The 26283-nt window shown below is 38.2% G+C and overlaps 1 protein-coding gene and 1 pseudogene across 6 annotated transcripts in view; both read right to left on the minus strand.

Moving 5' to 3' along the window:
• Window positions 1-103: 103 nt before the first annotated feature.
• Window positions 104-5074, minus strand: LOC113562211 (annotated as a pseudogene).
• A 29-nt stretch (window positions 5075-5103) lies between these two features.
• LOC105284481 overlaps window positions 5104-26283 on the minus strand; it is a 42525-nt gene continuing 21345 nt past the window's right edge. For 3 of the 6 annotated variants that reach the window (XM_011348021.3, XM_011348020.3, XM_011348019.3), the window contains exons 7-16: window positions 16888-17025; window positions 16653-16731; window positions 15758-15861; window positions 14819-15079; window positions 13002-13304; window positions 12481-12920; window positions 12025-12404; window positions 11334-11940; window positions 10463-11251; window positions 5104-9299 (exon numbers count right to left, since the gene is read on the minus strand). In XM_011348021.3, the coding sequence (XP_011346323.1) occupies window positions 8964-9299; window positions 10463-11251; window positions 11334-11940; window positions 12025-12404; window positions 12481-12920; window positions 13002-13304; window positions 14819-15079; window positions 15758-15861; window positions 16653-16731; window positions 16888-17025 (3437 nt within the window). In that variant the 3' untranslated portion in view covers window positions 5104-8963. Of the gene's footprint in view, window positions 9300-10161; window positions 10242-10462; window positions 11252-11333; window positions 11941-12024; window positions 12405-12480; window positions 12921-13001; window positions 13305-14818; window positions 15080-15757; window positions 15862-16652; window positions 16732-16887; window positions 17026-17792; window positions 24865-26283 lie in introns of those variants that run through there. The other 3 variants (XR_894884.3, XM_011348017.3, XM_011348023.3) reach the window with 3 other exon arrangements.

A 26283-nucleotide genomic window follows, 5' to 3' on the forward strand; every position in this document is an offset into this window, starting at 1 on the left:
ACCAGGTACTAACCGGCGAACAGATCGGTCGACTGGTCTTATCCGCGAGAAAGGATGGTTCGCCTCCGGGCTTTTTGCTTTTTGTTCGTTGGTATTTTTTCTCTTTTTTTTTGCGTGTTTGTACTGTTATCCGCGGCCGCGGCGCCTCGTCAGGTCGTTTCGTTATTTCGACTGTCCATCCGCGTTGATCATCCGGTAGCGTTACGAGGAGGTCGGCCGCCTCCGTTCTGTGCTCGAATCCATACGTTTCGACGTCGCGTCGTACGCGATAGGAAGTCCGAGCTCCGTATAATTCTACGGCAGGTTTTTACGGTTTCTCGGAGAGAACGAGTCGAAGGTAATCGGATCGGTTAATCAGCGCATCATTCGATCGATGTTTGTCAAATTATTAGTTGATCGTCTTTAAGCGTTAACGATTTGATAAGCTTGTATCAATAATTGTTTTCATCGAAATTATTCTATATCCGTCGATTGATAAGAAATGTTATAAATTGATAGCTATTAATATAAGTAATTTGTAATGATATAAATGATCTTATTTAATATATGTTATTCTATTTGCGGGTGGTATCGTCTATTATTATTACGCCATTCGTTTTGCGTGTCTTAATTACGGTTGTCAATTACCTCGTCAACAATGTTTGGCCGCTTTCTCCTGTGCTTGCAAATTTGCTATCGCTTTGCCCGTGCCGTACAACACCTTCGCGCGAACCTGGACTCGTCTCGTGGTTGTACAGGTTGTTCCAGGAGTAGACGACGTGTTTCCGGTATTGCTGCCGGCAGCCGTGCCCAACTGCAAAGTGCCCCCTGTATAATTCGCGCCTCTGCAACTTGTGCAACCCTCCGACATTGTGTCGCTGTTGATGACGCTTTGTGATATCGGCGAAAACCTTTCCTAAACAAACAAACAATAGTCTCGCGATAATTGCAAACTTAACTTAACAAAAGACAATATGCCTGTAGGAATTAATAAGTCAAAGTCAAGTTTTCTAGAGATAGACTTTCGGATCACGTAACGTCTATAGTATTCATATTTTTCTTATTATAGTTGTCGATATTTTTATCCCTTAATGTTTCTCCGATATTTTATCAAGAATTTTCATAAAATCCCAAAATATAATATAGTCGATAAAATATACACGTTATATTAATATGTATCAACAATTATATATGGATACGTTAATACCTATTCCTAAAATTTATTGATTCAAAGTTATACAGGCTAACTTTACATTGAGCAAAGGAGTTGTATATATCGCGTGCTGACAAAAATTGAGGTCAGGACGGGACAGGACTTGAATGGCAGCATCGAAGAAAAGCGAACAAAATGCTTTTGACGGCTATAAGCGTCGGTATCGTGTCGCAACATTGCTCGATGCCGGATATAACCGTCAGTGTCGGTTAATATATTAAACGCTGCGTCATATGTGTATGCATCCGCGATCATCCTTTCCCGGATGAAGATTATGATGTATCAATTATACCGATGCATCAATTGTCACTGCCTCGATTTATGCAATTCTCTAATTACATTTAACAAACAATTTTCTTAACAATTTATACTTAAAATCTTTGTTATACTTCATCAAAAGTATCGATATCGATATTCTTCTTCTTTTTTTAGTCGTTAGTTCCAGTCAATGCCACTGTGTTTTGTTGTAAAGGCTGTCTGTTCGATTACCTACATGATTTCCCTATAAATTAATTTTTTGCTAATTTAATATAATTATTCTAATTAACAGACGTTAATTGCAGTCGTGTAATATTCTCGTGTAATGATACGCAATTTTGAGTGAGCAATTTTTTGCTATTCCTGTGCAGAGTTGGAGGCATGTCGGCAGTCTGTTATAATGTGTAGTGTGCAGCACTGTGACCCGCGTGCCGTTCACCATAAATCCGGGAAAATCTGGGTTAATTATACTAATGGCAATATATGGTGAGCTTTCCTACCGGTGACCTCACCGGAAAAAGACGAAACTTTGTAACTTCTTTACCCGGTTTTGTTTAAGTAAATTTAATGAAAAAATAGAATCAAGTACAAATAAAATAAAATAAATAATGTTAATATATGTATGTATTTGGGACACGATAAAATATATGATATGTTTAGAGAAATGTTTAAAAAAGTTTAATAAACATTTAAACGTGCGTAGAAAAATTGTTTAACTGTCCATCTATATTAATAATTCTATATTAATAAAGCTTTTTGAAAATTGAAATAATTTAACAAAGAATTATTCTCACAGCAATAAAATTGTTACAGTTCTCGAGTTCAACACTACTTTATAACGAGATACATAATTTTACCTACATTGAAATAATGGAATATTTGATAATCGGCGTACGAATCATTCTTGCGACTTCCTCTTTCAGTATTATCAGTCATCGAAAACTTACTAGTGTCAGCGAATTCTTTCAATACGATAAATCGTTTGACTCCAAGCTTTGTCATCAACTATTCCGAACTATCTCTTGAGAAGCATCCCCTGAAGTCGAGGATTCCACTTCTTCGCAGGAGGTTCACGAAGCGAGCACGTTGGTTCTTTCGACTGCGTGCAATTTGACAATAACGCGTCATGCGATCGTTCGCGAGTTTGTTCGTCGCTTTTTTCTATCCATAAGGACGGAAACACGAACTTAAGATCGGTGACAAAGGACGTTCGTCGCGTGTATCCACGTCCACGGTGCGAAGGCGCTGAAGGAACTGATCGGTCGTGTTCCAAATAGCCGGTCGGTAGGCTTCACCGAACACTCGTCTCTCTTTTCTTCTTCTTCCTCCGCATCGTGTCGGTCGTTTGTCGTCAGAGTCCTCGCCGTCGTTGTTGAACCGTCGTCCTCATCGCCGTCGCCATCGTCTACCTCCTTATTCGCAGGAGGGGCTGAAGACGATCGTGAGATCGAGACAATACCAAATGGAATCCGATAATTCGTGGAACTCGCGCGCTTGTCATTAAAGCCGAAAGAAAAAAAATGAAATTATTCAATAATACTGAATATACGTTCAATAAAATATGCAATGCATTAAACTTGTTGTAGAAACCATAAAAGAAATGATAATTTCATTCAATTTAATTTCACTTAAGTTAATTTGATTTAAATTAATCGCGAAAACATCGCATATTTTATTTTGGAAAATATTAATATCAATATAAATCCGCACGTTTATGTACATTTACGAATGGACTTTGACAGAAAATTTGTACGCTAAAATCTCATCCCCAGATCGTGAACTCTGCGTCATAGAACGAAAAGATAGGGCAAAAATTCGTGGAGCGGAGGAGAGTACATACTCTCTGTACTGTGTGCGTACTACAGACACCTAACTGCGAAACGTAACCTTCGATCGGTAAAAATCGGACCGGCGAGCGGCCGGCCGGACCTTGTGCCCCGCATAATTCTTTCGTAACACGGCCGCACGTGCGCGCCCGCGAGATCCGTGCAAACTCGAGCGGACCAGCCAGCCAGCGCACAGTGGAATAAAATAGAGCGACGGTTCTGCAAGCTCGGTCGTCGGATGCGTTTCTGGGCATTTTCGGGTCTTGTGGGCGCCGAGGGGCGTGCCCGATACGCCATAGCGTAGAAAAGTGGGGTACTATCGGATCCTATTGGTTGCAGGAGAACGCACATTGATAACATTTTTTTATTTTTTCACTCTTTGAAAATCTCATGTAGCCTATCGACGTAAATCACCACGGTAAAAGAACCACGTGTAACTGGATATGGTATTCTGCTATTTCGCAGCAAGAAACGCATAGTACAGTCTCTTGCGCCGGCAAACGGTTTCTGCGACCGTCGCGTCGCGTGAAATTGGCACAATAATTTGGTAGATACTTTTGCGTTGCACTTTTTTGCGTGCCTGCCACCAGTTGCGTCAAAATCCTCATCGATGTAATCAGTTTTGCTTTGCAGATTGGCGTATATGCTCTCGCAAGAGTGAAACGTTGATCGGCCTTCGAGAAACATTGCTTCCAGAGGTCCGAAAGAAATGATCCGTGAAAAGATGGTTTACCAAAATACCGTTATCATCCGCATATAGTGAAGCACCTTTCTTTAGTTCTTTCTTTAGTTCTTTCTTTAGTTCTTTCTTTAGTTCTTTCTTTTTAATGCAGTGTAATCAAATGCCAAAGCGGACTGATTCCGCGCTCCAAGCGTGTAAACGTTGCGCTATCAGCCATCTCACCAGTGGGTCAGTCAACAACGGGGTCAGCCCAGGGCGAATCTGGACAGCGGGTCAGCCAATCGCGTTTGTTCGTTCGTGGTATCCGTGTTTCTTCACGAGAATAAATATTAACTGTACATGTACGTCATACACCCGCAACAGTTTAAATTCATGCCGGTACTTCCGCAGTGGCGTAGCGTCAATTATATTCAATCAAGAGTAAATAAAACATTAAATAGATAATACAATGTACAACTGACGAAACCTATTATTATTTTGCGCGGTAAATGCTGAGAAGGGATTTTATTTCTTTTTCTGTATCGTCTCTAACAAATAGGTTGACGCGTCAGTTAATACTCTTTTGTTTAATGCGTTGTCAGCAACACTACTGTGACAATCGAGCGAATTATTAACTATTATCGTCACTAGCTATTATCGCAACCACGCAATAACCAAGTTTTGATTACTTTCTCTCATGCGCCCTTTCAGCTGTAGCATCGGCAGGCTTATACATACTCAGAGATCTTATCTCACACGTCGTACTGTTTGCTACTGTTAGCTGAAATCGTTCGTAAAATTTTGCTCGGAAGAAACTGTTGGTCGCGATTCTTACTCGCCGGAAGAGTAGAATGTAGAAGAGTAGAATCATACCTGCATGGTGGGGGATATAAATGAAGAGTAGGTGATGGTTCTCGCTTCTCGGCAAGACGGAGAGAAACAAGACGGAAGTGGGTCAGCGGGACTATCGGTCGTTGAGGGGTCCGGGTTCTCGTCTCGTTCGCACGTTTAACTCGTCGAAGATGATGACGCCGACTGGGATGCCTGTGAATACAGGTTGTTACAGAAGAGATAAAAATCGCTAGATAAGAAAGCTAGATATATTTCAGCAGGTTTATAATTACCGTAAGAAATCATTTTCATAGTCGTCGTTACGTTTCTCATAATTGTCGATTTTTATTCTTTTGCCATTATACACGAATAGGGAATATAAGATAAATAAATCCAATCAATTCAAATACAATATTACACTTTATTTCGTGCGCTTCAATTGTTCCCGACAGAGAAAGCATTTTTCGCGAATATCTCGTGAAGGATGCTTCACAGGGGAAAAATGCATATCTTTCGTTATTAATTTCCTTAGTACCTAGTACGTTTCTGTAAGATTTGTAAAATGAACCGTGATTCTCGCAACAGAAACGTAGCCCATCTTTATAAATATCAATTTCGTTACTACGTTGTAATTACTCGCGCATGCGAGTGAGTTATACTTCACAAATTCGCAAATCGTGCGTGCAAAATGCCACGTGCAATTTTTGCTTCTGCAAGAAAATAAAGTCTGGAAGGAAATAAATAAAATGAAAGAGGGCGGAGGAGAAAAATCTTTCTTTCAATTCCGACTGTTAGTTAATTCACATCGTCGTTGCGTAGGCACAACTATAATTACATCATCATAAATGTATTGTAAAAAACGAGACGTTTCGCCTTTTGTCTCGTTCAAAATAATCTCTCTCTGGTCTGTCTGTCGCACGCGCGCGTACTCGCATTCGCACTTACATTTTCACGATCTCTCTCTCTCTCTCTCTTTTGCAGAATATTTATAAATATCTCAACTACTCGGCACGTTTCTTGCTTTTCCACCTGGTATATTGTAACACTTATATGCTAGCGATTATTTTACACTCAACATCGATAAACACTTAGTGCTAATAAATTTCTCTATCATCTCCAAACAGAAACGCGCGCTCATCAGTCTGAACAATGCGAGCGTGTATCTAGGCAAAAATAATAGAGAGAGCAGCAGATGTAACTGATTACATGATTGGATTGACACACCGCTAAATTATGCTGGCATATCTTTTATAAAGATTAGTCAGCTTAATAGAAAGAAAATTTGACTCATTGTAAATTGTGTTGTATGTATAATTATATTTATCATAAAATCGGAGTAACGTCTACGTTTTGTTTTCCTCTGCTGACGATATTAGTTTTCATGGGCTTTTAGTGGTGTACAGACTTATATCTATGTAACCAGTAAAATCTACTCTGTCCTTAGCAAGTCGTCATTTCTTGCCAGTTTGTGGATAAAAAAATATGTGCACCGTGCGTTAATCTTTGTTAAACGCAAGTGGCCCCTTGGTGCACGATACTACTGCTCAATAAGCATAATATTCGAAGAACCGTTCGAATATACAGCTATATTGATTTTGCAATGTGAAGGACGGATTTCACGATACGTATTTATATGGATATCAAATCAAGTTCTTCGCTTGACAAATCGATATTACGTAAGTTTTCGGCAAGCTAAATAAGAGAAAGATAGATTTACACGTCCGTATTATTTTGCCTTTGCTTTCCGTTCCAGATTTGTATTAACTATTCACTATCCAGATAGCTAGATTTCTCTAAATACGTATTATCTTGTGCTCTGTAGTCGAGCAATTATACATATACGAGATATGAAATGTGCATTACAATTTGGACATTTGAGAAATTCGTCGCATCTATTATTAAACTAATATTGTGCAGTAATATTGTGCGGTTGGGGTATATTCAGCAAATCACTCTGCGCTATGACAATTACCATTGGATACATTAATCCTATTTTTCGCTTAATCGGATTTTCATCCGATTAAGTTATCAGTCGCAGTTATATGCTTAGCGACGCGTTAATTGCAAACTTTAAAAATTTCACTAAAATTCATCCTCTATCAAAAAACAAAAAAGTTAATCTGTTTCTCTGTTTTGATTAGGTGTTTCTTCTTACGTATGATATCTTTCAGATAAATCCGACCCCCCTTATATGTTGGAATTCTTTCTCACTATGCGGTTTTATTAAAATACAAAACCTATCCAGTTGTAGAATGATTGAAATGAAACAAATAGGGTTCGTATATGAGTCATAGCGTTGAATAAAACAAGAGTTACATAAGTTAAAATGATAAACGAAAATAGAACTTGTTTATTACTTACTCTGAAATAATAGTAGCATTAATAATACTTTGTTCTATTATGTACAACAGTCTATAAGCCTCTTCGTCTTAACTATGCTAATAACTAACTGTAAAACTGGTTCAGACGTTACCTGCCGCTTTAGATTCAGGACATTCTCCAATTAAACTCTTAAACTAATAGACTAATCTCTTAACTATTTTATATTCTTTTCTTACTTGTCTTGTTTTTATCAACAAGATGTGTATGTTTTCTCAAAATTAATTACAATTTCCTAAAAATATATCTTTTTTTTCTTCTCAAATCGCCTGAAGACAATGCTCTTACCAGACTTTAGGAACTTCTGTGTATTATTCTGTTTTCGATATTGGATCGGTCAAAAAGTTCGGTTCGAGTTTTGCGACAAACTTTACTTTATTGCATTCATTAGAAATAAATTATTCATCAACCAAGTAACCACTATCATCGTCTACGACCATAGATTACTTGATTGATAAATACTTTGTTTCTACTGAATGCAATAAAGTTAAATTTGACGCAAAAATCGAATCAAACTTTTTGACTAACCCAACACTTTGAGAAGAATATATTAAGCCCGATTAGCACGCATAAAAAAACGCAATTGAAATCATTTTATTTCCTTTTTTGGAACCTGGTAACATGGATCTAATCAAGCAGAAAAAGTATCATGTACAATATCATAATAATCTGGTCATATTAAAACAGAGAGTTTGTGTACAGTGCTTTTTTACAGATATTTTATAACTTTGATGGTATAAAACTTTCATTAACTTTAAAAATTATTATTACCGATTCAAAGTGTCCAAATATTTTTTTCTTTTACCTGATGTAAGAACTAATAAAATCTCTCAAGCAGCTTACTTGCATATATACCTGATAATATAGATATCGAATAAAATATTGAGATCGATACATAACATATGACACTATGTCTCCAATATTATTCGTTTTACGAACTAGCTAACATTTGAAGAATATCATGGATCTTGCGTAAATTCGCGATTTTTATTTCGGAATGTACACATTGTCTAAAACAGGAGAATTTCCTATTTATCAGCCACGGGAATGCTCATCACACTCGTGCTGATTCCTCGATGTAATCTAGGTTGCGATTTTGGCGTCTAAACGCCAAACTATTATACTATAACTATAATTAAACGCCCGCGAAACAATATTAATTTTACTTAATTAGATTTTTGTCTTTTTTCTCTACATTTCAGTGACTAAAATTGGGCGTCATCTAATTGAATCTAGTTGATAGATTTTGTTTTATCTATATGATAACAAAAATAAATTAAAATGTAATCCCGTAAATGTAAAAGATTAGTTTTCTTGAAAAGGATATTTCGCTTATAAAGAGTACAAAATTCATATATTTTATAATAAGCGATCTTCAGAAGGCTGATTAAACTTATTGCTAATGGCTAATGTCATTTATGTCATTCAAGAGGCCAAATACTCTTCTCCGCGAATAATATAAAGTTATAGGCATACGGCTTATCTTTCATACAAAGTGACCAGAACACATTAAACGATATATAAATTGAGAGTGAACTTAAGATAAAAATATATTTGCTTCTAAGGTAATCAAATAGATTTTCTTTTTTTTTTCGAGAAAAGCGCTGTGTACTGAAATATCTCATTTTATCGACAATATCGATATCGATATAATTTTATCGTCGAAGATGTACGAAGTACGACCATGTCACTTTATGCGAAATATCACGCATGCACTACTTGTTACCAAGGGATGTTACGTTTACGCATGTGGAATGTACTGAAATTCATTTATAACAGTAAAAGTAATGGATGGTTATCCACTGTTTTACTTGTGCTACAAGTACGCGGTGTGCTTGCTACTGTGTTCGAGGGCAGCAAGAACATCCTGCTTTTGCCTAACGTACAGTCGTCCCTTTTTCCACGGGTTCTGCAATTGAAGGGGCTTAAAATCGTCCCTTAAGCATCGCTCCCGCGCACCAATTACGGCAACTAAACAAAAGTTCGGTAACTCTTCGGCCGTGTAAGTAGGCCCCTTCTGACCTTTTAGACCTACAGCCATGTTCAGCTGTTTAACGACGAGATCCACGACCTCCCGTGCCGTGGTCCTTGGTGTTACGTGTAGCTTTAAACTCGTGCCAGCTGCCAAACCAGTTTCGTAAGCCGCGTAAACCTAAACCAATGATATTAGTAGATATATATATATATATATATATCTCATATTTGCTAGTAGGGCACAAATTACGTAATAAAAAGAATCAATTAGCAAAATATAGCATTACTCTCGAGTGAGAAATAAGTGTATCTGTATAGCTCGTGAGTCAATAAAATTATTTGACTAAACTTTTATGAAAATGTCATGTCCTTGTGTATAAGCACATATATGTACAATGCACATAGTGTGTCCAAAAGATTTCAACACTCAACGAGGCAACTAAGGGAAGTGTCCCCTAAGAGGGAGTTGAAGACTTTAAGACAGAGCCTTTAATCACGTAATGTTCCATTTGCTCATAATTAAATACAAATGAAAATCGGGAGATAACACTTTCCTTAGTTTCCTTATGAATGAATAAAAAGAAGATATAGTATGCATATAGTGCTATCAAAGGACTAAAGTGCTATCTAATAAAATTTCAAGGTTTTTTGCCTCCTTGAAGTTCATTCCATTCTTTCCAATTGATCTAATTGACACACTTTTGCATTGAAAAAGCATTGAGCGAAAATGTGATATTCAAAAACCGTAACAATATAATAATTATGTACAACTGCTATAAAAATCATGTATAGTGACGTCATTAGGAATTGATATCTTTACACAAGTTTCTGTTTCTGTAATGTCGCGTTAGAAAACACATTGCAGAGATAATTCATATTCGAACTAGAGAAATCGAGCTATCACAATATACGTATGTATAAAACGATTATAATAAATCTTTCATGCCATACTCTGATCTTGGCATACTAATTGTAAGCATAATGTTTAAGCATAACCGAGCAGAGAGCAAGCGTTGAAATTTGGCGGTGTGGCGGCTTACTCAATATGTCTGCTACATCGGTTTGCACTAGAAGACCAAGCGAGCGGTTTTTAATTATAATCGGGTTAGACTTGTGTTCCCTGGAGAGGAAAAAGATCATTTAAAAACTACGTCACGAGACAGGGAGAAATTCGAACAACAGTGCTGAAAACGGAACTTTCTCTATACTGTACATTAACTATCTAGTATCTAGTCGCATATAATAAGCTAATATGATGTCATGTATTATGACAATCATAATGTCCTAATGAACGATTATACGAAGCTTATACGAACGTGTTAAAAAAATCAAGGAATCTACCTGAAGAATGCCTGGTAGTGGTGCTGGCATCATTTTCGCCTCTTCTTTTTCTTCGTCGAGTTGGTTATCCTGCGAAACGGTGGCCATCGCCGCAACGCTCGCGGTCGGTTTAAACGCTTTCACTTTGATTGGATGACCGGTCGGTTTCAAACAGACACTCGAATTCGGCGTAGCGTATTCGTCGCTACTCAAAGAGTGCAAGCTGTCCGAGTTCGTGTTGCTCACGCTGAGCAGGCTCGTGGTGTTGGTCATCGCTGTGGATACACTCAAGAGCGAGCCGCCGTAGATGATGGGCTTGATACTCAGTAACGGACTCGTGCTAGCCGATGCCGACGTTATCGTGGCGGATCGATTTCGCGGACTGTGCTTATACCTGGCGAGAATTAGAGTGTCTTCGGATTTGGAGGGTGGTAACCTCGTGTTTTGCATCGGTACCAAATGGTTAGTGCTGCTGGTGGTCGTGAGATTGCTTAAATTGCTATTGCTACTCATCGGTGCGCAAGATGACTTTTGCTGCTCCGAACCGGTGGATGCGTTAGAAGTATTACTACCCTTGCGTACGTATTGTCCGCTAGGCAGTTGTTGCTCACTCTTGCTGAATTCCGTCGTGAGAAGATTGGAGGATGAATTGGAGAGATTCGGTCCCGGCCAACTGCCTCGGCCGGGACTCGATTTCACGAGCTTGGGATCCCTAGACGGCAATTGTAATAGACTTCGCTTCAGACTATTACTGCTGTTACTATTTTTGTTCCTGTCCAGACTAAGCAGATGCTTTATAAATATGCCGGTCTGTGAAAGAAGTGTGAAATGACAAATTTAAAAGAATATGATACCATATATATATCAAGAACTGTTGCGTAAGGATAATTACACTCTGTTGGGAGGAGCTGCGATCTCTTGCGAAAGTTATAACGTCAATCAGCCATCTAGCGCCTTTCCATACCGTGTTCACTTGCGTTTGCAGGTCCTGCAATCTCGCTAGTTTGTCCTTAGCGACACTTAACTCTAAAGAGCTGAATGCTTCCCTGTGATTATGCTGAGCTTGCGCCGTGTCAAGTTCTAGGATGCAGCTGAGTCTTGAATAACGATTAATTACGTCCTTCTGATAGGTATTTAAATGCACCATTTCGAAGACCTGGATCGGCAGCGATAGCAGATCGCCACGTTGCAGCAGGATCTCCCGTGTACCGGGCACGCAGCAAGCAGTTTCGGCGGGTGGCACAGTGATTAGGAATGATACGTCGTGTGTCAAATCGATCACTTCGGCGTCATAAAGCCGATGTACCAGCGAATCCTCCAGACTAATCTCCATGTAATTGAACAGTCGTCGCGCCGTCGCAGCTACCAAATCAACGAACAGTTTCTGCTGTTCCGTCCCCTGAGCTTCGTTCGTTACATTCTCCTTCTCTTCAGACTCCTTTGCGGAAAATTCAGACGTGCAGATATGTGTTACTCTCTTTAGGTAATCCCACTCCTCCCTTAACGGACAAAGAGACGAAAAGTACGATAACAGTGAATAAGTTTGACACAAAGTCGTTTATATTACGTGTACGTGTACTTACGCGGAAACGTGTGGATTATCGCGAATCTTGCAGTGTGGCAATACATTCGGAGACTTGGTCGGGACAACAACTTGTATGAGATCGACGCTGCTTTGCATTTTCAAGTAACCGAGATATAAGCCTTTAGACAGTTTGATATTACTGACTTGATGATATGTCATTTGCTCTTGTATGCTGGCCATCAAGATATCAGCGACATTACTATCCTCGTGTGTTATGACTTTCTTTATTATCTTACTGAGTGGCAACCATCTACTGTTCAATACAGAAACCAGTTTCGGCGATTTTATATAATTTACCGTCGACAACACTAAAGTGCCTTGGATGTCTCTAATCGGTTTGTGATATAACTGTCCGAGATCTTGTATGCACAATGCAGCCTGTAAGACACATCGAATAAGAATCCGATTTCGCAAGTTTTAGTTTTATTTTAACAGGGAAAGAACTGTTACTAACCTGCATTTGAGCAGCAGCTTGAAGCAGTTTTATCCTAAAATGATTGGTTGAACTGCTGTGACTTTTTTCCATATCTTGTCGAAGGGATTTAACGTCGTCCCAAGTGCAAGCAACCTTCATCAGCCAATGAAAATCGTTGTAGATGCAGCTAGGATACGTTTCGTCGATTTCGATCACCGGTAAGAAATCCTCATTGGTAACGAGCACCTTATCCTCGTGGTAAAGTAGGCACGCGAGGAACACGCCTCGCCTAAGATTTTTTTGGAATTTACTCGTCGCCGTAAACAGTTGTTTTATCGTTGTCTTTTTCTTCGGATTTCGCCTTTGTACTGCAGGTGTCTCCTGCGTGTACTCCGGTCGCCTTATATCGGTGAATAGCGTGTTTAATTGTTCCAAGCGTCCCGCAAATCTTGGTACTCTGCCATCTATGTCTCTCCAACCTTAAAATTGCAAACATTTCAAGTTAAAAATTGCAAGCAAACTCAAAATAGACAAAATAGATTTACTATCACAATGCTTACTACTAGGTGTAACATGTGCGGGTGTCGAATTCCTAAATCTACTGAAACCCTTCAAATTTCCAGCAGCAGCACGAAAGTGATACTTTTGCCCTTGCGTTAGACCTTCTATTTGACACTCCCTTTGCTTCATGTCCAGAACCTCCTTCTCGCCACAAATCGTTGAGAAGTCATCGTGTAAACTCCACTGAACTTTAAACTTGGTGCAGATTGGAGAGTCGTGCGAGTCTGGTTCTTGAAATCTGATCGTTATCGAAGTTGTACCGGTAACGTCAACTGCAACCAGGAAGGGTATGTCGGGTGGTCCTAAGGAATAAAATAACATATTCATGTTAATGAAACATAGACTTTTCATTTATTTATCGTTATCGAGTAATTGATCAATTTTTCGTCCTATGACACGTTTGACGTATTCAGTAATATTTTGAAATGACATGTCTCTTGCTTTCTAGCTAGCCAACTTTTCTATTGTATTCTTATTTTATTTTTATTTGCGCTAGCAAATCTTTAATATTGCGTTGACCGGAAAGTCTGTGCTCATTTCTGCTCTCTGCTGATCTATGCTGCAAAAGGTGACCCTTATTGAGTAAAGTGATTCCCCAATCGGGTCACACAAATGTTTTGGCGGGAAATGTGTTTTTCCAATGCACGATATCCTTTTACTATCGTAAAGATACAAATACGAAACAAAATAAACAAAAGATGTATACGGAAGGGAGATGCTGTTAGCCGTTAGCGAACGAATGTGTCAGAAATGGTTTGCCAAGTTTTCTGCAGGAGAATTGAATCTTGAAGATGCCTCTCGTTCCGGTCGACTAGTCACTATGTCAATTAAATTATGACTTTAATTGACGAGGACCAGCAAATCTCCACTCGGGAGATTGCAGAGAAACTCAACATTGGCCAATCAACTGTTTCCGAACACACACTAAAGCTAGGATTGATAATGAAGCTGGATGTTTGGATGTTGCATCACTTGTCCGATAAAATTGAATAAATCACACTTTTATCTGTAATTTATTGTTGAAAAGGAATGAAAATAGGAACGAGGAAAGTAGATCATTTATAATGACGTAGTGCGTAGTGAAAAATCATGGGACAACCGAGGTGAACCACCGTTAACTACGCCACAGGCCGATTTGCGTACAAAGAAGGTCATGCTCTGCATCTGGTGAGATTAGAAGGGATCCATTCCATTATGAGCTCCTACCGAACAACCAAAAATTAATACTGTTCCCAGTTGGATCAATAAAGATAGCAATCGACAAGAATTTCTCCAGAATTAGTCAATAAAAAGAGTGTTACGTTTCAACGCCAGACCACACGTTTCTTCGCAGATCTAGTAAAAATTATTGTGCTTAACTTGGGATGTCTTGCCTCATCCACCTATTCACCTGAGCTTGCGCCATCTAATTTCCACTTATTTCGATCGCTGCAGAACTCCCTCAATAGTTTCATTCTTGGAGGATCAAAAATCATCTGGCCCAGGTTTTCGCCAATTGAGAGATAGCAACACATTATCAAAAAAACAATGGTACATATTTCGTGCGCGTTCAATAAATTTAATTCTTAATATAAAGTTTTGCGTTTGTTGAATTTTGTTAAAAAAAATTCGCACGGACTTTTCAGTCAACTCAATATAATTTTTGTAAGAAAGTACATTCAAATAATTAAAAATACGTAGTATTCTGTATCTTTTTCAACTTTTTTAAATAGGTAGTGTTATTTACGCGCGCGCGCGCACACGCACGCACACACACACACACACACACACACACAATACGTGAACTCCTAATAGACATTTAGATTGTGTGACTCACGTGCTTGGTCAAAACCCAGTAACATCTTTCTGAGGGCTCGGGCTCTTCTTTCCCATAAGGTGAGCTGCTTGTCCTCTGTGTTACCGCTGCATCCCGTGAGATTATTGTGTTGCGTGGAAAAACTTGCTCTATGACTGCTTGGTGGTTCCAGCAGAGTGGTCCCACTGCTGCCAGAAATACTGCCGCCGAGTTCTTGTACTCTGTGTTCCGCTTCCGAGAGCAACGATGCTAAATGACTTCCGAGAGATTCCGGAGATTTAACTATATTAACAAAATAGTTAAATAATAAACGGGAGATGATGTCTTATAGTAATAACATCATAGTCTCATTGCACGTATTAGCAATGGCTACAAAAATTGATGAGAAAGTTGCGGGATTTATCAGATGTGATATTTATTTCTTCGCGGAATGTCTGATTAAGTGGGTTCGCATTATCGTACATTAGCTCATATCCTTGATTTAATGGAATACGAGAGAGCGAAATGTTTAGATACTTTCATAGATTTCATGATTTCATGTCGAATATACATATCTATCGTATTCCGTAGGAATTATACGGATTCCATACATCGAACAAAGAGACAGTTTGTTAAAAATGTCACAGAAAAAGCGCGGTACTGCAATCAGCGAAAAAAAGTTCCTCTTCTTTCTTTTTTTTCTTTTTTACACTTCGTTGCTGTTCTATTCTATTTTTATTCGTTATCGCAATGCAATAAAGCTCGACGGCATTTTTATTAGAGACTACGGAATCCTAATTGGAATCGCCCGTGGCTTGACGATTTTCTTGGATTTTTTCGCACGGCAAAGGGAAACAGCGGACTATCTCGTGAGCAAGTAGGAACGAGAGTTTCGGATCAACGAGATCCGTCACGATTGTCACTTGTAACGAAGTTCGTACCGTGCGGCGTGAAGTTGTAATTGGATTCAATAGTACTTACATTGATTCCCTTCCTGCGCACCGAACGCAACCAACATTTTTGCCAGTGGTCTGTTGTTGCTAAGCACAGCAACATCTAATAGTGACAAGCCGTCGCTGTTAACACTGCAAGTGATGAAATAGCGTGCATTAATAACATTTACTCTCCCTTTCAGAACTTTGTTACAGAACTGAGTTAAAACATTTATAGTATAAATATTGTGTGTATTGTACTGTGATCAGAACACGATCGTTTTGTAACTCTAAGTTATAAGAAAGTTTTATTTTCCTATTAGAATTTTTTTCGTAACATGTTCTGTACTCTTTTTGATTTACCGGATTATGGACGTAAAAAGTATATATAATATGAACAGTTTGTGTGATTCATTCTCAACTCGCACGCCAGACGAATGGCGATCCAGATCTCTCGGGACATCTCATAGAATTCACCTCGAATAGAATCAAGATATTAGATCTGCGCTAGTCGAACAATTTCTAATGGCGCGATTGACTGTTTCTATAGCGGTACGTTTCGAAAGTTTCAATTCATATATTCGATTAAAACCCCCAAAGTAACGCGTATGGAGTGAAAAGGGCTTCTAGCGCATGTGCGTTTTCGATGGCAAGCTGAATCAATTGAATCTTGTGAGTGTCACGAAATTTTATCAATTTTTATTGCAAAGTGAAAAGCAAAAATTAATTTTTTTATTCACGTGCAGCTTGGGCAATTGAAGTATTTACAAGTATTTATCCTCGATATCTAGACATGGTTATCAGAGTTTCTTCTTTTTTCTTTACTTGATAAATCAATAGCTTAATTCTTATTCTTTCTTTCTCTTCCTGTGTGTGTACATCACACACACACACACACACACACACAATGATACATATATCGGATGATATAAATTTCTACTCACCTATTTACGTCCACATCGGTAGATTCCAAAATGGTTCGCGCTTTATCGACGTGACCATGTTCCACAGCCGCAAATAGAGCTAAAAATGAGATAATAACGTCGTTAAGATTATTTTTGATCAATACGTATTATATGTAGTGATACGTAATGATACGTAATAAAATAACGCAAATTGTGCAGAAATGTAGAAAAGTTTGGCAAATAAAACAAATAAGGATCAGTAAAAATAAAATACCATGCAAGTGTATATTGAGAGATTGGGCCGAGAGAGGACTGACGTGTATCGATGACACGTTATTTAGTTGTTGATGGGGCTGTTGTTTCTTCTTGCCAAAACCTTCTAGAAACTCCATCCCTTGTAATGAGTGTAACTCTGCATGGATAAGAAAAAAAGTAAAATAAAAAAAACGATACACACACATAAATAGACAAAATAATATTAGATAAAACAAATTAGATAGCAAAAGATAGATAAGACAAGTAAACAATGAAAAAAATTTAAGGGGATCAAAAGAGATTAAAGTGTATCGCAAAAATCCGATTATATTGTAATTTTATCGGGAAAGAAGGAAAATTATTTTCTTGGAACTATGATATGTTTATACATAATATAATTAATACCTATTATCTATAATTTATTTAGTAAAATCTTTTAAACTAAGATAGGGAATAAAAGCTTATGCTGAGTTTATTTTAGGGAGAATAATTTGTTTTTCTGTTGGAAAGCGTGAAAATTCTGCGTTATTTCTTTCGTGGGATATTCTATGCACCATTACAATTGTGCAAGAGATCTCGAACCACTTTCGCCGCTAGAAACTCTCCCACGCGCCAGTGATGCTCTCCAATATTAACGCATCTTAGTCTATCATTTGATTTCATGGTAAACCCACTTTCTTCTAAACTTTCTACATAGCTTTTTAAAAACTTTCCAATAATTATTAATTGATTTATCGTCGTGATATGCCAGTAAAAGTTAAGAAGACGATTAATCTAGCTATTCTTTCTTTCAATGTCATTTTCAAGGGGAAGAACAAAGTCGATAATTCTCACTGCTCGAAATTCGAGTCAAGTTTTCAGGAACTACTTAATTGCGAATCTGGCACGCCGCTAACTAATTAGAAACTTATTGATCCAGCATACTTGATCCCGACGACGTCGACACGAGAACTTGCTCCTGACCGACCCGCTTGTAATCCTTCGCTTCCTTTGCGTCTCTTTTTCTACTGGCTGCCATCTTATTTCGAAAACTACTACCACGTTTACTCGTCCAAAAGTTGGTGATGTCAACTGTCCTGATTTTACAGGACATGGAAGGATAGGTCTTGATATTGTCGAGAAATCTTTCATCTTGCAAACGGTTTAACACGTTCCGCGTTTCCGTTTCGTGTATCTTACAATAAAGTTTTATCTTTGAGCGATCAAATCCGGCAAACGACTCGGCAGTTCTTCGGCTCTCGGTCGTCACGCTTGCCTGCGAGTCTTCGCTGCTTGTTTCGCATCTAGGAGGGAACGCGTTCTTCGTACTTTCGTTTTTGAGACAATCTTTGTCCTCGTGCTCATCTCGCTTGCAATAAAGTTGCTGGTTAGTTGCAGCTTTATGGGAATCCACGACAACGGTCAGAACCTTGCACTCGTGGGACTCTGTATACTTGCTTTCGCAATCTCGTCGTTGCTCCTCCTCTTCTTGTTCAGTCTCAAAGAGGAAACTAGAAACAGAGGAGTCGAAGGAACTGTCCAATACGAATGTTGGATTCTCGTAGAAGATATGTTTGTTTGGTTCCTTCCCTTGAGGATACGAGTTCTCTACGGTGTATTTCTTGCGAAAAATGTCAATGAGCTTTGGTGATTTCGCATCTTCATCCTTTGTCGCGGGACTTTCCACATTTTTGCCGTCCGTACTGATTATTTGATCAGTAAGGGATAGTTTGCTCTTGAAATCTTTCGTGATCTCTTGTGAATCAACATCATTCGCTGACAAAGAAATCTTTCCAAGACTCGAGGATGTCTTGTCACTAACGTTATCCTCGATGCGTGAACTCGGATCTTCGGGATCGTTTTGCGGATTCGATGATCTCTTGTCTTGAGATTCTTCGAGGACATGGCGATTACGCTCTCTTTTTTTGACGGTACAGTTCTCCGAGACGGGCGAGAGATCGAAACCAGTGGGCAATCGCAGATTCGCGTGACTGCGTATCTTTGACATCAGTTTCATGGATGCTCGGAAGGATTTCGACCTTTTCAAGATCGACATCCTCCCATCTGAGGGATGTCTTGAGAGTAATTCCATTTTCGGACTGGACGAGGACTTGCGAAATTTCATTTGGAGATTGTACTATAGTGCCACTTGATATATCTCGAAATCCTATTGAGATCTCTAATCCTTTTAAGAATCTTGATTTTCGAGTATTCTAGACGCGACAAGATCGATTCTTCGGATTATTGCTTCTTTTATAAATTACCAATGGCAGTATATTATCGCTGTCAGCGATAAAATAAAGAATGCTTTGACTCTCTTTGGTAGAATAAAGCTTCGAAGTTGTGAGACTTTATAAAACTGTAATATAATTCTTTGGCTAAATAAAGCTGGAAAAGTTCATTGACTTATTCCCTCTTGGCGCTCAGGCTTTCCTCTCGGAGCGCAAGACGCAAATTACGCTTGAAGGCTTATTGTTAGTTATAAACTTCTAAAATGCTGATTAGCTTGATGTAAATGCATAAATCGAGTCTTCTATTCGAGTCGGCTCTGACTAGCGGAACATGATGTTCACTTGTCTCTCGAGGCGACAAAACTATTAAATATTTATACGAAGCGAAAAAGCAGCTAACGATGAAAGGGATTTAGCGTGGATTCCGTCACGATAGAACGATGACACGACGCGAACTGTAGTCTCTGAAACGATTTTATTGTTTACTTAGGACACGCACTCACACTTGGACAATTCCGTCGCGCGACAATTGGCTATTACGAAGAAGTGGTTATTCCGAACTCGTCGCTTGTTCCTCCTCGGAGCGACCGACAATTTGCCAGTCCAATCAAATTTATTGCTGTCGTCCGCTAGTCGTTAAGATCTTGATGACGGTGAAGTGTATGCTCCAAGATCAATGACAAGATCGCCTGTAGTCTGATCATCATCAAACATCGACGTACATAGCGCACAGACATTTCCATTTGACATTTGTTCCCGACTACGATGTGTGCGCATCAAATGTTATATATATATATACACACCATCTTTCTATTCCTTCTCTCCTTCTTATAAATAACTATAATAATGTTGAAGAAGATTATCGATCCAAATTATCATTTCATTGATAATTTTGGCAATGATGTCGAAGAAAACAATATTTCATATCTATGTATATCGGAGATACAAACAATTGTGATTGAAACATTTACTCAAGATTCTGACAATAACAACCGCAGCTCTCTCTGTTAGAAAATTCATAAGTATTCGTCACAGAACAGTGATCGATTAAAGTACTTGTATGTGGGCCGTGCCAGTTTGCTTCTTGCGAAAGCAAAAGCAATAAAGATTTAAGCGTGACTGCATCAATTGAAAAGAGCAGTTGCAGCTCATTGGTTTCCAGAGTAAATTGTTAGGATTCGATTCGATTTGAGGAAGTGCATCCTTTGACATTCCCGATGAGCATCATATTTTAAATTCAAATCGAAGGGGCACGTACGGAAGAATACAATTCAAAATAATATGAGATAAAATAGAGAGGGCGGAATGAATGTCCGCAACTATTGGACGTTTTCTTTTTCGACAATTATCGTATTAATTATTCTGACAACACCTCTCTCTTTTGATGCTTTTCCTTTTGCTTGTTTTTCTATACTCTTATATTTCCGCAAGTTGCACAATTGTTATTACTTTGGACTGAAGTTTTCCTCTTAATTTGTGACTAATTCTCAACTCACTTCTTTTCCGTTACGGCGCTGTTATTTCTTTTTTTAGAACGTTGTTCTCGTTATCGATCCTAGTCCCGATAAAATTTCCTTTTCGGAAAGAAGAGTCACGTCAAGTTTCTTAGATATTTGCATCTGTACGCGTCGGTGGACACATATCTATGCATAACTGACCGAGTTCCGATCCTTATTTATGTCATTTCGGACCTAGTTACGGAATTTTTCTTACACAGGACTTACACAGTCGCAGGAATATGCTCTCAGATGTATACAGTTCGGTAACTTATATAGTTTGTGTAGAAAAAGACCCTGTGTAAACATCACGTGGAGAAATCGAGCGGATGGAGGTGGCGCAATTTACCTTGCCATCTCGAGCGAGACCTTAAGCAATCGTCGTTGCCGTCGTGGATCCTCGGAAATTTCTACTGTGTCGTTTATTATGGCTGTGTAACGCTTTCGCACAGTTACATCAATCTCGCAATAACACGTGTGTGGGTCCGTTCTCCGTTCGAATGCCATCGATGGCATGTCGATCGGGATTAAAGTCACGCTAGAATCCCACTCGTGTCTCTGAGGAAGGCAAGCTCGCCGGGCATACGGGTGCCTATGCAACTACCTATCACAGAGTAGATTCCATTCGACGTGATCGTTTCTATGCGTACCACATCGGAAATCACAATGACATCTCCATGCACGAAAACGACGTCGTCATCGTGCCCGTGAGTTTTGCATGCCTCATGAGTTTTTCGTTCAAGGAACATCGCGGTAAGCTGCTTCCCGATGGATATTCATCGATATAATTTGGAAGTTATATTTTCTACATCAGTATTAATTATCGCTGTTACTTGGAGATGCCGTTTGGAAATTCGTGATCCCTTTGCGTTTTTCGCTGCTGATTGGTGATACCTCTTTATGTTTTTATCGTAGGCACGTTGCTTCGAAGAACGAAATTTTCATATAAATCGTTGAATTTTGTCCCGTACGTGTACACAATGGAGTTGAAATGAAACGCCCATATAGACGATACAAGTGAGGATACGTTGCGCGTAAAACGGAAATAGATATTTGAAGATTTTGGTTTATCGACGGTCGAGACGAAACGTGCACGGCTCGCTACGATACGCGTTGTCACGTGCGCGCTCACATTTTCCAACCGTCGCTGCTATGCACGCCGTTGCTGCGCTCCAGCCGGAGTCGGAGAGACGGATCTTTCAAGTATGACGGCTATGAAAAATCGACGCACGGCACTTTCACAGCGCCATTCTTTCCTTGTCGATGTTTTCTATACACAAGTACGCGTGAACTTAGTATACGAAAATCATGCGAACGTGTCACAATTCTGGCAATGTAACGTTCCCTGTAGGCTTTGAATACCACCGATGTAGCATTACTGATGGGTACATATGCGAACGCGATTCTCCCAATCTGTTCCACAGCAAGCAACCAGCTGCTGCGTCTGAATCCCCTCCAACTGGTCAACATGTGCATAGTTCCCAAGAGAAACAGAGTGAGTGAGTAAGAGAGAGGAGGGAGGGAGTGGAAGAAAGAGAAGGGAGAGACAGAACCTTATGGGAATCCTGCAGCAATGACATACTATCTCGTAGAAGTCAACTTGTCTGCTTTTCTGATTAGGCCAGATGAAAATGAATGATCCACGCAAAGGATATTAAAGGATGCTTAAAAACGATTAAAATATTGTCAGAAGTGAAGCGCAGGATATTTTGAGAACTTTTTTTGTAATTTAAATACGTAATTTCTATATCTTTATATAATTCTTATTATTGATAAACAAATCAAACTTTAAACCCAGAATTCAACATGATCAGGTACGACTCTTAGGAGAATGAAACTGCTTCAATTTATGTTAATAACGTTAGAAAAGGAACAATAATCGAAAAGATCACCAAGAATTACTCAAACTCGTGGTTGTATTTTCTAGGTGGTATGCCTTTTCGAGCTCCAGGAGCTTTTCACCATGCTCAATGGCCATTTACTGTTTCAAAATGTTTTTATTTCGAGACGAGTTCAATATTACGACCAAAGAAAATGTTGGACTCTGAGACGTTTGCGTATTTCTCCTTATTTTGTACGTAAAAGCATGGATCCAAGTTGCAATTGAAGTAAAAGCTTCCTCTCAAGATTTCTCAGTTTTTAAAAGATCTTTATCGTAAAAATGATAAAAACATAAGCCGTGTTACATTACACAAGTAATGTCGCAATTTCACGATTATTAATGTATTTGATACCAGAAACAACAGCGCTGGGATGTTTTGACAGACACATTACAATTGAAACAAATAAAAGAATGGTAAAATCATTGAAATGATAGCATTCTATTATCCGATGAATCGATAAAAAGACTACGAATAAATGCAAAAAATGTTCCAAATTATTTGAACTGTGGAATTGAGCATTACCATAATAATCAAATCGTTTCTTCGAACAATATTCAATAGATGGATCTCGAGAAAGATCTTACTGTGTGGGTAAATGAAATTGGTTTTCAAATCGGGATGGAAAGTTTTAAACGCTAAAAGTCGTAAATGACACAACAGGAGGAGAAGTTAAGCTTATGTATGATTTTAATCAAGTTTTGTCGAGAAATGAGAAGAGGAAGCAATCTACTGAAGACATCTACTCTTACCAAGGATTTATAAAATTACATTCACAGAGTATTTTCACTTCTTTATTTTCCTCATGTGCGTTTTCTAGTAAACATAATGGTCAACATGTACAAATAAAAATATTTAATTTTTATTCTTTTTATCGCATTTTTCCACTTTTCGTGAAAAATATTATTTGTTTCACCTTTAGCAGGATTGTGTCATGTGTTTCCGTTATCCGACTGAGTTTACAGTTGGTACGATTTCATACTTCTCCAAATGGAACGATTTTAAGAGGAGTCCAAAGCGATAACGCAAGAAACAATTTTATAAATATAGCATACGTATCCACCCTAGTATGTATGAGAAGGCGCTTTGACATAAATTGCTTCAATCATCCTATATTGGTGAAAGGTTTTACTCTCTATTACTTGGCGTGTTGGAGTCACCGGAAATTCGTACTTCCGGAGCCAAGTTTCGTCGCGGAGCACATCCATACAAAAGATGTTTTCAGTAAACTATGAACATATTGAATATTTCTTTATGTGTTTGTTCTGTCTCCTTAAAAAAGCCTCCTTTGTCAAAAAAGCCATTTGAAGCAGAAAAAATAATTGAGGAACAGATACAAGCCTTTCGATAATATTCAATGTCAATTTCTATATTTATTTAATGTGTAATATTGGGTTGAATGGAAAATCTGTATTATTTTTAGCAAAAATAATATACATGTAAGTACATAAATTTTAATAACATATTTATATAGTAGCTTCTTTAAGTGTTAATATTATACGCGCAATGATTTCGTTATAGATAAACTTGTAATCCAACTCTGTCTTTTATCCATTATCGTTTAACTATTGTCGTATGTTACTTCCCTTAGTTTCCTAATAACAAAGCCATTAAAAAAACGAAAAATACTGAAAAGTTCATTAGAGATTACGGATGAAACTTTCCTAGGAAGTTTAGCTGTTGTTTCGCGAGAATTTAATTTCCACTCTGGCAGGATACGATAACAATGCCTAGAGTTTTATTCGCACGGTCGTAACGAAGTAACCCATGAAACACTTTTATTCCATTTATTTTAGTTGGATGGAAGAAACGTACTCGTGGAGAATTCTGATATCTCTCTTACGATTCAGAGAGCTTGAACGGATTCTTTTTTTTATTGTATTAAAATGTCTCGTAAAATGCTCATTAGTTCATTTTATGATCAACGCTTATTTCGTAGCAACAAGTTGAAAGGCTGGTAATAAGTTCACCGGAAATAATCTGAGAATCTTTCTCACATTATCATCAAGAGACATGTCTTGCAACGAGTGCATGAGCAAAGCGACATACGAACGGCGAAACCGCCTATGTACATACACGCGAAGCAATTAGTTGAGCACACCCTCGATTATCGGATTTCAGTAACGGCTGAATGGATTAACTTCGCGATTAGACTCAATCGATAGCTGATGTTCACTGTACATCAGAAAATTATTTTTATTTTTGCTTGTACAAGTGGAGATATTACAATGCAAAGTGTAAATATGAAAAATTTTATGACACAGGTATATAATATATTCGTCATCAACAGCGTCCTACTGAAGCGTTGATCGCGAGAGGGCGGCAACTGCCTGTTGCTATCGTGCATCTATTATATTATGTTAGACCGTACCTATCTAGACGGTAATGTGCTATATACAGGGTGAGGCACCTAAAACCTAAGACCAGGCCACCTCAATATCTCGGCTGTTATTGGTGATAGAAAAAAATATGTCAGACCAAACTTGCATGGTTTCGAGGGACACATAATTTGTTCTAAATAATTTTTTATTCGGTGGACGCGTAGAGGTCATATGAAGGTCAACTTCGTTTTTTTAAATGGTATGATATGTTTTTTTACGTACCATCTAGTAGAGCGTTCGAAGATGCGCACATTGATCTACGGGTAAACATCATTCAAGGTCACTGAAGGCTAAAATTTCTAAGTGCTAGAACTTTTTCATTTCTGAATTTACGGTATTTTCAATAGCAGAGAACTCTAGGCAATATAAAGTAAATTATTTTCCTTTGCAGTTGGCCTTCAGTAACCTTGAATGATTTTGACCCGTAGATCAATGTGCGCATCTTCGAACGCTCTACTAGATGGTACGTAAAAAAACATATCATACCATTTAAAAAAACGAAGTTGACCTTCATATGACCTCTACGCGTCCACCTAATAAAAAATTATTTAGAACAAATTATGTGTCCCTCGAAACCATGCAAGGTTGGTCTGACACAATTTTTTCTATCACCAATAACAGCCGAGATATTGAGGTGGCCTGTTTTAGGTGCCTCACCCTGTATAATATACAGCACATTAACATCATTATATCATAAATAAATTGAAAGATACGATACTGTCTCACGCTACTGAATATCTACCTAAAATAAACAGTAGAGAAAGGAAAAAAAGAGATATAGATAAACAAGGCTAATTGTAAGCTCTATATATTATAAAATTGAGACATCAAATAATAAAATTATTGAATCATACTTTATCTCATACTCATAAAAAAGAATGCAAAATTATAAATAATACGAATTAAACTAGAGTTATTTAACCTATTGAAGATAATATTTGATTTTTTTTTTAACTATGACTCAATAAAAACGAATTGCAGTTTTGATGCTATTGGGTTGGCCAAAAAGTAATTGCGTTTTTTTCCAATAGATGGACATACGTGTCTTGAAATGTAACTAACTTCATTCTAAACCGCAAATTCATTATGTAGGTTAACAACTCACCGTTCAAGCTTGTTTTAGAAAAAGAAAGTACACGATTTCGTTAACAATTGTTTGTTTGCCGTCGATTTCAAAATGGAAAATCAAAAAGAACATTTTCCTCATATTTTGTTTTATTACTTCCGAAAAGGGAAAAACGCTGTGCAAGCTCATAAAAAGTTATGTCGTGTATATGGCGAAGATGCTTTAAAACTGCGGCAGTGTCAAAATTGGTGTACTAAATTTCGATCTGGAGATTTTAATGTGCGATATTTGGGTAGCACATGAGCTCAAAGAAATTCATCTCACTAAGCGTATTGACATCTGCGATTCTCTTTTGAAACGTGAGGAAAATGATCGATTTTTG

Source organism: Ooceraea biroi, chromosome 6, assembly GCF_003672135.1.
Source record: "Ooceraea biroi isolate clonal line C1 chromosome 6, Obir_v5.4, whole genome shotgun sequence".
Taxonomy (NCBI): domain Eukaryota; kingdom Metazoa; phylum Arthropoda; class Insecta; order Hymenoptera; family Formicidae; genus Ooceraea; species Ooceraea biroi.